This window comes from Emys orbicularis, chromosome 5 (genome assembly GCF_028017835.1).
Source record: "Emys orbicularis isolate rEmyOrb1 chromosome 5, rEmyOrb1.hap1, whole genome shotgun sequence".
Lineage (NCBI taxonomy): Eukaryota > Metazoa > Chordata > Testudines > Emydidae > Emys > Emys orbicularis.
The window spans coordinates 126,914,218-126,928,704 of record NC_088687.1 but is presented as its reverse complement, the minus strand read 5'-3'; the positions used below and the strand labels follow the sequence as shown (position 1 = coordinate 126,928,704).

At 41.4% G+C, this 14,487-nt stretch overlaps 1 protein-coding gene across 1 annotated transcript in view; it reads right to left on the bottom strand.

Moving 5' to 3' along the window:
- POLN (DNA polymerase nu) overlaps positions 1-14,487 on the bottom strand; it is a 205,173-nt gene that overhangs the window by 175,861 nt on the left and 14,825 nt on the right. Inside the window, exon 2 of the mRNA XM_065405742.1 lies at positions 13,340-13,486. Within this exon, the coding sequence (XP_065261814.1) occupies positions 13,340-13,481 (142 nt within the window). The 5' untranslated portion in view covers positions 13,482-13,486. The remainder of the gene's footprint in view (positions 1-13,339; positions 13,487-14,487) is intronic.

Genomic DNA, 14,487 nt, shown 5'->3' with positions numbered 1-14,487 from the left:
AGATCTCCAAAAACTTTCCTTTATAAGACCCTATTTTCAATTGTTTTTAACTTCACCAAACTTTAAGCATTTGCACTGAAATTTTCCCTGCCATGTGTATGCTTCAGGCTGATTTAAAAAAAAAAAAAAAAAAAAAAGATTGTGTTAAAATGATTCAGCTGTTTCCTAGGATAATTATAGGGGAAAATACATTTTTCCCATGTTGAAAAAACCTGCACAACTTCGCTGAGATGCATTAATACCTCCGTGCGCTGTTGCAAGGGCTTGACATTTGGCAGAGGTCAGTCTCTGGTGTTAAGGATGTGCATTTTCCCATTCATGTGAAAAATCCACTCACATTTGGGCAAGTTATAAGCATCTGAAAAATCGCAATTCACATACAATTCTAACCCATAGAGGCTGGCAGCTTTATTCTCCAAAGAGTCCTCCTTCACCAAGAGGCTCCATTCGTGCACACAAATCCTGTGTGTCAAGCAGACTGCGCATGCTTCATCCCCACACAGTGCCTGAGCGTGCCTTATCCCAGAAAAACTGCTAGGACTGAGCAGGATTTTATTTACAACTGATCCTTCTGGCAGCAGGTGGTGCACTTTGGTGCTAGGCACCAGAACTGAGAGCAAGGAAATTCTCTTTCCTCTGCTCTCAACACCTGCTTACCAGAGCTCAAGACAGATGGAGGACCAAAAACAATCTGCATCAAATGCAAAGGGATGAGAAGCAGGGGTAGGCTGGGAGAGGTTAGAACAGAGGGGAAACAAGGACAGGAGCCAAGGTAGTTGATAGGAAGCAAGGAGAACAAGGATAGACGCCAACAGAACAGGAGCAGAAGGGGGACAGGGACAAGCCTAAAGGATGAACAGGGACAGAAGGGTATATAACTTCTAGAGAACATCTCCCTCCAGAACCTGCAATTGAAACTGGTATTCCAGAGTCTCAGCATTCTTCTGCTGTCTAGTAAATAGACATGAAACCCACTGGCAAAGTGCACATGCCAGCCCCTTTTAGTTGCTGGTCCAGAGGATAACAACTTACTACCATTACCAACTACTTAGCTCAAGTGATACCGGTCTGTGCCGTTTATCTAAATATCCCCACCCTGCTAATGACCCATGTGGGGATTAGCACCATTCCACATGATGGATTTTTTTTTTCCAGTTTGCTGAATTAAATTGTTTCCAAAAAATTATTGGCAGAGTAAACGAGGCCCTATACTCAACTCGATAGAATTTCTCAGTTTGTCCATAAGTAACCCAATAACTTTGGAGCACCGTATTTGATCGATTCCAAAATTTCAAGGAAAGTTCTGAGCAGAACTCTATTGATTGGGGGGGGGGGGGGGGGAGAGAATCAGCAAACAGGAAAGTGGAAATGAGGGACACACAGAGCCCCCTTGCATCTGCTTAGTTCACTTATCTGCTTTAACTAGCTCAGTAACTGACCTTCCATCCTAACACTATCTCCAACCTCCATCTCAGCTCTGCCCATATCCCAATGGAGTTTAAAATGTTGATATTCTGTAAGATTTATCTCCTAGACAGAAAGAAAAGAAATAGCAGGGGGAGCCAGAGGGAGAGGAGAATGAAAGAGGTTTTATTCCTTCCTCCCTCTTAGCACTTTGCTTCCCCAAAGCCTACTCCATGTGGGGGAGGGCACCAGCCATCTGCCCATCCCTTCCAATCCAGTGGGAGACGAAATTTACTTTGGAGACACACACAGCCTCTGGCATGGGAGGACCGTGGGGGGGGAAGATGCAGAACCCCTGGCATGAAGTGGGGTGAGTGCAAAATGAATTGAAAATACTCCTGCTTTAGATATTTGGGTTATTCAATACTCCTTCTTATGGCTATTTGGTGAATTTAAATTAAGTAGCGCCACTTATATTTATGTCATATGTAGGTGTATTATGTTATGTTTTTGAATTTTATGCTTTATCATACCATGGGCCCAAACATTTGAAGGAATTATGTTTGACCTTGGGTTCAATAACGAACAGATTAAACATACATTACGTACATACATATATAAAACTGAGAAAAAGACAAGCAGGTCAAAAGACAATTGAATTTAAGTTCTGTGGCAGTACACTGTAAAATGGCTATAGGCTCTAATCTATCCATACATTCCACAGATTCTCACTGCATACTTTTTTCCCTCAAAAGCCATTTGCACTTAAAGAGTTAAACAATACATAGAACTCAGCCTGCATGAGCAGAGTGGGGATGGCACATGGAGGTATGTAACTTACATCTCTGGTGTGCACAATGAGCTTGGCCTACAGAAACAATGAAACATGCAACCCTCTAGTATCACATACATTCACAACAGCCCCTGCCCTCCCCCAACATGGATCATCAGCAAGGGTTTGAAACCGGGACCTGTAGAATCCCAACAGAGACCCTTGAGACTTGAGCTAGCCTTTCTGTGGACCAGACAGTGGGGGGGGGGGGGGGGTGGGGGGGGGGAGGGAAAGAAACTTGACAATTTCCCATTGGATTACACCACTCTTTGCTAGACAGCTGTAGAAAACCGGAGATGAGGAATCCTGGATTCTATTCCCACTGTAATGGATTTTGAGGAGATAACCAAAGCATATAAAAGTGGATTAAGTGGGTAAGGTTTAGATCTACCACATTAGAGAACTGGGTTCTATATTCCCAAATATCAGAATGACCTTATGTAATGTTGCTGTTAACATATATGTAAAACTGGGAGCAATGGGGGACAGGGGGACGGCAGAGAAGCAGCAGCAGCTCATATTTACCTGCCTTCCAGGGTTAGGATCACGACCTTGTTTGGTAATAAGGGTGGTGAACGTAATGGAAATATAAAGCACCCTCAGTAGAGACAAGATTTCACCTCATGGTCTCCTATTTCCCAGCTCGGGAAACTTTCCCATAAACCAATAGATATTATATTAAGTGAAGTCTATAATACAGACAACACTCGTCACATGCCGATGATAGTGTTGAGAGTGCTTAATATGTCTGCTTCGTGCAGACAAAATTAAAAAATAGTAACGTGTAAACTTCAGAAAAAAAAATAGGATTACCTACTTCTAGTTAGTATTGTCCTACTTAGCAGATGTAATGTGTGAGGCAAAACTCAGACTCCTTGGAACTTATACGTTTTTGTCAAAAGGCACCCAAAACAGTCCTCATCCTATTAAAAAAAAATTTAAGTGATCATTTTTACATCAATGTATTCCAAACAGGGCTTTGGAGCTGTGCTCCGGCTCCGCTCCAGCTCCAGGCAAAAACCTACAGCTCCACTGCTCCAGCTCCGGGCTCTGCTCCAAAGCCCTGATTCCAAATGTATCAAATTGATCTGCATCAAACCATAATAAAAATTCAAATACAATGTGAATTTTAATTTCAATGGCGTTTCCCCTCTCCACACATACACTTTTACATTCCTGAAAAAATAACCATTTAACAGTTTTGTCAAAATATAAACGTTGCCACAACCTTAACTATGGTATCACTACAGCTCCACCATAATATATACACAGAGTATGTGTATTTATAAAGCAAATTATATTTATTTATATCTTGGATATCAAACTGCTATTACAATGAAACAGGCAACCAATAGATAAGTTTTATTATTTATTAAGAAGCAACAAGTTGGCCAAATTCTGAAGTATTTATTCAGGTAAACCTCTTATTGTAGTAAGTGGGACCTTTCCTTCAGTAAGGCCAGACACTAAAAACATAAAGCTAATAAAAATTAAATAAATTATGCTACATTGTTGCATTATAGGATGAAGATCAGTGGACAATATTAAATGAGAAAAAAATGTAAAACTTTAATTCTGCTAAGGACCTCATCTAATGCAATTTAAAAAATAATCCATTACAGTTCTAGATTTTATTCCAAGGGAATCTCTAGTTTTGCCCACTTACACCTTCCTCACCATGCACCGTTCAGTGGATCTCACCTGTATCTTAATATCCAACTAACCTCAGTTCTGTTTTGTATATCTTTTCCTGCAGTCTGAAAAAAAATGTCACTAGATGGCAATATAAACCTATCTTTGCTTTCACAGATTTTAAAGGCTAGAAGAAAGACAATTGTGATCATCTAGTCTCATACCAGAAGCCATAGAATTTCACTCAGTAAATTCCTTCATAAAGCCCATAATTTCTGGCTGAAATAGAGCATAGAAAGGTTTCAGAGTAGCAGCCATGTTAGTCTGTATCCACAAAAAGAACAGGCGTACTTGCATCCGAAGAAGTGGGCTGTAGCCCACGAAAGCTTATGCTCTAATAAATTTGTTAGTCTCTAAGGTGCCACAACTACTCCTGTTCTTTTTTAGAGCATAGAAAGACATACAAACTTTCCAACAGGCACTTCCAAGAGATTAGCAAAATCACATTCAATTCTCCATGTATTACAATAAAATACAGTCTGAAAGAGTCTCCACAGAGGGGGTTCTAAAAGGCTTATCTCAGAAGTTGAATTGTGTGTGCCTTACAGGAAAAACAGTCAAAACAGAAAATTGTGATTCCTCTCCATTTTGAGTCTACCTGTTCTTGAGAATTGACTTCTTTTTCCATCTATCATACAAATTAACAGGCTTAAACCTAGGAAATTCCCAGAACAGAGCACAAATTGTAAACTTATTTTTAAAACGTATAGAATAGGGATAATCAAGAGTTTGTTTACTAGCCTGAAAGTGGTTTCACAAAAATGTTTTATTATCTGTAAGTTTGCTTTTAAAATGATCAAGTTTTAGGTAAGTAGGACAATACTAATTAGAAGTAGGTAATCTATTTTTTGTTTTTCCTCAAGTTTACGAGTTACTGTTTTTATATCCACTTTCTTTTTTCCACTTACCAAGAAGTTCTGTGAATTGTCTACATTTGCTTTTATAAAAGTAATACCTTTAATTTCTCATTTTAAATATGGAGAGAAGCGAGAGATCACAAAGATCTAGCAGCAGAGCAACATAGAATCACACAGAAAATGGACCTACACTAGAACTCAGTCCCTCATTTCCAAGGAAATAGGGGCTAGAGAGCAGAATAGAGGCAGCAAGCTTAACCCTTTGAGAGGAGGGTGTGGGTCTTGGAGGGCAAGACAGATTAAAAAGTGATATGGATATTGTTGCATATTTATTTGTATACTTTTATTTGGTAGGTATGTTTGGGGTTGTCAGGATGTAATAACAGGCCAAGTCAGAACTGCAACCTTTGTCCAGGGACTATTTTTGTTAACATTTCTCAAACTGGAAAACTTTAGATGGTCATCCAGTCTGTGTAAATTATATTACATAAATGTACAACTATGACTAAAATCTACCATTGTAGCTTTTTCTTAATTATGTTTTTATAGTTCTGACAGTTTAAGAGAGTACTGAAAGGTATATACAAGTTATAACGAGCAATAACATGAAAAGCACGACTTCATAAGGCTAACTCAGGACAGTTTAGGTTCTTGTTGAGATGTAATCCTCATGGACAAATCACTACCATTCTAGAATTAGAAAGTACATCCTGGATAACAAATGAACCTTCCAGCTACTACTGCATCATTCCTAAGATAAAAACCATTGGGCTTGCTAAATTGTATCAAGTTTTTGAAGCATGGGTCAAGAGATATTACTGCTGACAAATCGCAATATTGATTCTTTTTCCAAACACAAGTTTCCATATTGCTTTAGTTATTCCTGAGGCATTGCTGTTCTTTTTCTCAGATGGGTCAGTCAACCGCCCAAGAAGCAAATAAAGAAATGGAAGAGAGAGTTTGGTTCAAGCATGACATGTTTGAACAGATCACAGGGGTTACTGCCTCAATGGACTACAAAAAGGAAAACCTAATTAGGCAAGATACTTTTTTTTTTTTTTTTAAAGTTAAAAACTGGAAATGTGGGGGTCAGAAAGCAGATCTTCACTACCAGCCATTGGCCTGGAATAAGTAATATGTTCTCTGTCAGTCCTCCTCATGGCAATGTAACATTTAGATGACGTTTGTGTCATGTTTAGGTATACTTGACCGTGGTACAGTTCCTAATGTTTTATGTTCCTTTGAGTAAGAACTTTTTATTGGTTTAGTTGTTTTTTAGGACAGTGCCCAGCTAATTAACTCCACTTAAAGAAAAGTTCCAGACCAACAACCTACAAACAAGAGTACATGTACATATTATACCTGACTGCTTTTGTATGTATGTAAGACAAGGGCGGTAATTGTTGTGCTCTACTCAGCACTGGTGAGGACTCAGCTAGAGTAGCGTATCCATTTCTGGGCACCAAGCTTTAGGAAAGACATGGACAAATTGGAGATGGTCCCAAGGAGAGCAACAAAAATGATAAAAGATTTAGAAAACTTGACCTATAAAAAAAAAAAAAAAAAAAAACCGGTGTATGTTTCGTCTTGAGAAAAGACGACTGAGGGAGAACCTAAAAATAGACTTCAAGTATGTTAAGTGCTGATATAAAGAAAATGGTGACCAATTGTTCTCCATGTCCATCGACGGTAAGACAAGAAATAACAGGCTTAATCTGCTGCCAGGGAAATTTAGGCTAGATATTAGGAGAACCTTTCTAATTATAAGGGTAGTCAAGCTCTGGAATAGGCTTCCAGAGAGGTTGTGGAATCCCAATCATTAGAGGTTTTTAAGAACAGATTTAACCAACACCTGTCAGGAGTCATCCAGGTTTACTTGGTCCTGCCTCAGCGCATGGGGCTGGACTTGACTTCTCAAGGTCCCTTCCAGCCCAACAATTCTATGCTTTAACAATATTCTTACATGGGATTAGGATATCCAGTTTTAAATGGTTAACTGAGTCATTTACTCAACAACTCTTGCAGTAATGCCATGAAATTTGTAAATATCCTGAAGCAAGTGCAGTCTTGTTTGTGAAAGTGGTCAGTGCACACATTATCAGCTCTGACTACCCTGTAGTTCCATCACTGGATCTACCATGTTTGACTTGTACACTGACTTTCAAGATGACTTGCACATATGGGGACAAATTCTACTCTGTAATACTGGTGCAACCCCTCAGTGAAACTATTGAGGTTGAACAAGTGTACAGAATAGGACCGTATCATTCAAGTCACCATGAACTTGCCCACCAGAAAGGCACCACACCAACTGCTTTCTTTGTCCAATAGATCCTACCATGGAGCTTTCAAATTAAATTGGTTAAGACTGAGGTCACATTACATTACATGGGAATATTCCATATTGCTGTGCCATGCACTAAGTACCTTCTACATCAACAAGTTTCTTCGTATTAAATAATCTTTCCTGCTTGTCTCCTCTCCTCCACACCAAACCCAAGTAGCTAGGTTTGGCATAGAGGGTGGAGCTGGGTTAATCCTATGCTCTAGACTACAAGGCAAAAGCAAGCCTCTATACAGATGTTACAGGCCCCTAAATCTGCAGTAATTCTGCTGCTCCTACGTTCTTGTAGCATGGGGGGAAATAAATGATGGATCCACCTGGAACAAATCCTCCAGCCCCAACCCCAAACTCCAGGGTTGGATGGAAAAAAGGAAGGATGGTCCAGTGGGTAAAACACTGGCCTGGAACTCAGGAGACTTGTATTTGTATCCCTGCTTTGCCACAGATTTTGTCTTAAGTGAACTTTGGGAATTTCCCTTAGTCTCTCTGAGCCACATGTCCCCATCTGTAAAACAGGGATATTAGTACTTCTGCTTCAAGAATTTTCAGAGCAAATATTGCCTATGATTCTATTATTCTATATAAAAGAGCAACAAGAGGTCCTGCCCTGGCTACACCCACATCAAAATTCATACAAAGCAAGTAAAAAGAGGGCCAACAAGTCAAAATATATAAAGGGAAAGAAAATAAGAAATCTAAAAAATAGTCATCCTCTAAATCAGGTTCCATCTACTCCACTGTGCTCTCAATATCAGGGCTCGGAGACAGATGGGGGGGGGGGGGGAGAAGAGGAAAAGTAAAGATGTCCCTCCCACATCCTGCCTGATAAGTTTGATATTGTGTGCAGAATGGTTGGATCTGTCATCCAGATCCAACCAGAGCAGGTGCCTGAAGGCAAGCCTAAGGACTAATACCTCCCATCCAAAACTTTGCATAAGACAACAATACCACTGCATCTTTCAATGATGTGATCAGGGATGAATGAGACAGAGCATAAACAGGCGTGCACTTTGATACAAAATTCAAGACCCCAAAATTGCCATCAGAGAAATGCTAAAGCTCTATTCTCCAGTGGTATCTTTAGTAAAAGATGCAATAAACCCATCTGATGGGGATTTCTTTCTCAAAGATACAGGTGATGTAGAGGTGAAAGCCACCTTCAAAAGGAATTCTGAGGCTTCTTCGGATGCCTAGGTCTCAGCAAAGACACTGGAGCTGCAATTATCTGGGCTTCAGGCTCTTCCCTTCGCCCTTCCTTCCATATTGTCAACAGCAAAAGGACTGACACTTCTGAGTCAAAGTTCATACTCTACTATCCTACTCGCCAGCATCAGGGAGGATACTGCTTAATTAGCTGTCTATGAGATACCCAATTTCGTATGCCCATCTAAAATAGCCCTTTTGGTGGAAGGAGGGCTATGCTATGTCTCTGCAACGACAAAGCCCTCATCTACAATATGTTCTGTCTTTCCAACCTTTTTTGACATCTAGCCATGCAGTAAAAAGTGAATTAATCTGAACATTGTCAAATAATTCCCCAACCAGCCCTCTCACAAAAAGAGGCACAATATATCACAAAAGTAAATTATCTAGATACATTTAAAACTTTAGAAGATACTAGATTTTGTGATTTTATTGGTAGATGATCAGAAGTTGTACTATAAAGCATTTTTAGTCAATATATGGAGGTCACCCTCAAGACTGCTTGCCCTGCTAACAGATAGATACAACTTGTTCATTCATTAAAAGTTAAGATTCATTAATATTCATTCAAGTATGAGATACTATAAGCTTGTTGAACCACAGAAACTAAACTTGCAAACACTGGTACAATCTTATGATTTCAACGATGTTTTACTGCCAATAAAAAGCATTTTCCTGTGTACACTAGAGTTCAGTTTACTTAAGTTATGTCATCGATCATCAGCCGCTTCAATTACATCAGTTGTGCATGTCAATATAATGCTCCTTGCGTCGGCGGAGCGTGTCCACAGTCGGTGCTCTTGCATCGAATGTGCTTGTCTACCCTGCTGTGTACAATGGAAAGACACAATTCAAGACTGCTGCTGGCGTTCTTGGAGCAGCTGCATATGGTGGACCATCGGTACTGGGCTCAGGAAACAAGCACTGAGTGGTGGGATCACATCGTGATGCACGTATGGGATGACGAGCAGTAGTTGCAGAACTTTCAAATGTGCAAATCCAATCTGATAGCTTTCTTCGATAGGATAACGAGTCTTGTGGATAAGGGAGAAGCTGTGGATGTGGTATACCTAGACTTTAGTAAGGCATTTGATACGGTCTCGCATGATATTCTTATCGATAAACTAGGCAAATACAATTTAGATGGGGCTACTATAAGGTGGGTGCATAACTGGCTGGATAACCGTACTCAGAGAGTTGTTATTAACGGTTCCCAATCCTGCTGGAAAGGCATAACGAGTGGGGTTCCGCAGGGGTCTGTTTTGGGACTGGCTCTGTTCAATATCTTCATTAACGACTTAGATATTGGCATAGAAAGTACGCTTATTAAGTTTGCGGATGATACCAAACTGGGAGGGATTGCAACTGCTTTGGAGGACAGGGTCATAATTCAAAATGATCTGGACAAATTGGAGAAATGGTCTGAGTTAAACAGGATGAAGTTTAACAAAGACAAATGCAAAGTGCTCCACTTAGGAAGAAAAAATCAGTTTCACACATACAGAATGGCAAGAGACTGTCTAGGAAGGAGTACGGCAGAAAGGGATCTAGGGGTTATAGTGGACCACAAGCTAAATATGAGTCAACAGTGTGATGCTGTTGCAAAAAAAGCAAACATGATTCTGGGATGTATTAACAGGTGTGTTGTGAGCAAGACACGAGAAGTCAGTCTTCCGCTCTACTCTGCTCTGGTTAGGCCTCAGCTGGAGTATTGTGTCCAGTTCTGGGCACCGCATTTCAAGAAAGATGTGGAGAAATTGGAAAGGGTCCAGAGAAGAGCAACAAGAATGATTAAAGGTCTTGAGAACATGACCTATGAAGGAAGGCTGAAAGAATTGGGTTTGTTTAGTTTGGAAAAGAGAAGACTGAGAGGGGACATGATAGCAGTTTTCAGGTATCTAAAAGGGTGTCATAAGGAGGAGGGAGAAAACTTGTTCACCTTAGCCTCTGAGGATAGAACAAGAAGCAATGGGCTTAAACTGCAGCAAGGGAGGTCTAGGTTGGACATTAGGAAAAAGTTCCTAACTGTCAGGGTGGTTAAACACTGGAATAAATTGCCTAGGGAGGTTGTGGAATCTCCATCTCTGGAGATATTTAAGAGTAGGTTAGATAAATGTCTATCAGGGATGGTCTAGACAGTATTTGGTCCTGCCATGCGGGCAGGGGACTGGACTCGATGACCTCTCGAGGTCCCTTCCAGTCCTAGAATCTATTAATCTTCCTGGAACTATGTGGGGAGCTCACCCCTGCCCTATGGCACAAGAACACCAGAATGAGCGCTGCACTCACAGTGGAAAAGCAAGTGGCGATCACTGTGTGGAAGCTGGCAACTCCAGACTGCTACCTGTCAGTTGCCAATCAGTTTGGAGTTGGAAAGTCCACCGCGGGGATTATGGTGATGCAAGTGTGCGAGGACATGAATCGCTTCCTACTATGAAGGACTGTGACTCTGGGTAATGTGCAGGAAATACCTGATGGTTTTGTGGCAATGCTATTCCCTGACTGTGGCAGTGCGATAGATAGCACGCATATCTCAATTTTGGCCCCAGACCATCTTGCGACAGAATACATCAACTGAAAGGGCTACTTTTCCATGATCTTGCAGGCGCTGGTGAATCACCAGCCGTTTCACTGACATCAATGCGGAGCTGGTCAGGGGAAGGTTCATAATGCACACATCTTTAGGAACACTGGATTGTACAGAAAACTACACGCTGGGACTTTCTTGCCATACCAGAAGATTCCAATGGGGGATGTGCAAATGCCCATAGTGATCCTGGAAGACCCCACCACCCCTTGCTCCCATGGCTCATGAAGCCTTACACCAGGAACTTAGACAGCAGCAAGGAGTGCTTCAACAACAGGCGCCGAATGAGCCTGAATGTGCCTGTTTGGCAGATTAAAATGTTGCTGGGATGCCTTTTTGGCAAGATAGACCTCAATGAGGAAAATATTCCAATGGTCATAGCAGACAGCTGTGCTCTGCATAACATTTGCAAAGTGAAGGGGCAATAGTTTCCCCAGGGTTGGAATGCTGAGGTGGATCAGCTGGCTGCTGATTTTGAGCAGCCAGATACCAGGGCAAGTAGAGGGGCTCAGCAGGAGGCTATTCGAATCAGGGAGGCTTTGAAGGAGCATTTTGATAATGAGCCCCAGTAATTTGTCTTTATGCAATGCATTTGGCCAGGCAATGTTTACTTACTGCCTTGAATGACCCCTGTAATGCTTGCTTCCTGAGCGATAACAGTGGTGAGCAAGTGTTCTTACCTATAGCCACTGTGAATTTTAGCAGCAACTACTGTGTGCATGATACAAATAAAGACTCACTTTGTTTCAAAAACTACACTTTAATTAAAGGATAATTGGGGGCACAAACAGGGGACATGGAAATGAGGAACAGGCTCGCAGTCAAGGCTCTCACAGCTGTGTGTAACTCCAGCTTTCATCATGAAACCAGTCTCTGGGGGGTGGAGTGCAAGGAGTACTGCGAGGGAACGGGAACATGCAAGGAATGTGTTGAGGGAGTTTGGGGAGGTCATGGAACAGTGTTCTGTATTGGCTGCAGAGGGAGTCATGCACAGATGTGCTCAGACTGCAGCTCTATGAGGGATTTGAGCATCTCTGTCTGGCCCTCCAGTGGCTTTATCATCCACTCCTGCCCCTGTCTTCTTTCCAGGCTATCCAGCATGAGTTTTTCATTAACGGTCTTCCTCCACACTCTTTTTGCTATCTGCTGTATCTGTTGACTGCAGTACCTTGAGAAATATAACCTCCTTACTCCTCCTGGTTCGCCTCCTTATCTGACAGAGGCACTCTGCTGATGTGTAGGAATTGGTCCTCAAGGGCACATCTGCAAAAGTCAAAGAAACAATGAACAGACACAGCATTGTGACTGCATTCCCAGCCATGAATCACAAAAGCCACATACACCTCTTTCTCACTGTCCCTTGGCTAGCACACAGCTCGGTGCGAGTCCCAAATATGGTGAGTTTGGTGGGGCAGGGTGGGTTGGGAAGAGGGAATGGCAAAGAAGAGACAAAGGGTCTGGGTGGTTTGCAAAGAGGGTCACTACATGTGCCTAGGGAGATATTCTGAATATTGGCACCCTTTTCTACAGGCTGGGATAATCAAACCCGATATCTCATTCCTAGGGTAACCCAGGATGCAAGGGTCCATCTCCTGCATGCGTATGGCTCCAGACCAGGTCCATATGCTGCTCGCCTGTGTGCCACTGCGGTCCCTGGAGAAAAAATTGTCAGTTGGCACGATAAAGTTTCCTACAGCAGGGGGAGAAACAAGGCAGCTCTGCCAAGGAATCTTCAGCAGAGGATTGCCAAGTACCTACATGAAAGTTTCCTAGAGATCTCTATGTAGGATTCCTCGGACATCCCAGTGTACATTAACAAACTTTTTTCACCAAGCCCCCACTACCTAGCTGCATAGGCTTTATTGTTAATTTCTATCCCTAATCCCTCTTCTACTATATAAAAAAGTAAATGAGATCTGTCGCTGTGCATCATGAAAGAAAAATGGGTGCTTACCAGAGCTTGCCTCTCCTGCTTCATGTGTGCCAGAGATGGGAGTGCTGGCACTGGCTAGACCCCTCTGGAGTCAAAAATAGGTCCTGGCTTGCCATCGTACCGGACAATCCTGTTGCATGTCCCTCATCTTCATCCAGGTCCACTTCGTATCCACCACTTCATCCGTGGGGTTGACTCCGCTGGCTGCTGCCTCCAGTCCCCCCAAAGTATCCACGGGGCTCTTGGCAGTGGGTCACAGACAAGGATAGCGTGCAGCTCCTCAAAGTGTTGACAAAACTGTGTAGTTTAGACAAGGCCTTAGTGTTGGAGCTTTCTATGTAAAACCATTGAAACTGTACTTTTACCCCTCAAGATGCAAAAGTGAGTGTTTAGAAAGGTAATTTTCCCTTAAGTCTTTCCATTTTCAGAATCCATTTTCAAAAATACATAATACACAACTAAGTTAAAAACTGAACAAGTTACTCACTCTGTCCACCTTCTCTGCTATTCTGAGCTTCCTCTAAAGGAACAGACTGCATAGCTGACATAATCCTTTGAGCAATATTTGATAGCGGCACTTTACAAAGGTCATGTCCTATGTACTCCTTGTAACTCTCCATTTTTCTCATCAACCCTGAATACAAGATATCACATGTGTATTATACAAGAGACATTAAGATCATGAGACAATTAGCATCTACTACATAAGGCTAAAGATGGAATGGATAATGCATATATAATATCTAGTACATCCACTCTCTACCTAGAGCAGTGGCTCTCAACCTGCGGCCTGCTTGCAGCCCAATTAGCACACAGCTGCGGCTCATGTAACATCCTCAGAGACATACAAGTAATATATATATATTGTGTGGACGCGGCCCACATAACACAGAGAGCTGCATATGCGGTCCACAATGGTCAATAGGTTGAGAACTACTGACCTAGAGACTTTAATATCAATATACAAACTGATATTTTTCCCCTATTACCATGTATGCACATTGGTTTGTCAGTTTCTTATGAGTACTGGCAGCTGTCAATAATTTAAGAGAAATAAGCACTGAAGCATGATTGAAACAGTTTGATACACACTACCAGATTTTCAAAAAGAGGTAGTCATAGCCTTTAAGAGGTGTATTCAGTGGCACTCAGTGCCTTTAAGAATCAGTCTGACAAGAACTCCAAATCAATGTCATATGGGTCTTTGAAAAATCTCCCACATTGTTTTCTAATGAAGATCTAAAATTAATGCATGCATATATACATTACTTTCTATCCTTACAGTAAAGCACAAGCCTCTATAAACAGTTTTCAAGTCTTAAGGCTAAAAGCAAAAAACCTCAGAAGGCTGAAACATCATTAAAAGATGGAAAGAAGAGCGGATTATTTAGAACCAAAGTTCAGCATTTTTCCTAAAATAAAGATCACTAAACAAACACTGTAAGTGTTGGTGATGTGATCAACTACTGCCAGAAAAAAAAAAAAATTACAAGACATTAAACTCTGCTTTTGACAAATGGTTTTCAATCGTTCTCTGATGTTTAAACCTCCACATATATTACTACTGGTCTGGAATCTTATCTTTCAATTGACCTGCATTTAATCACGTTCTATAATATCTAGATGCAACGCAAG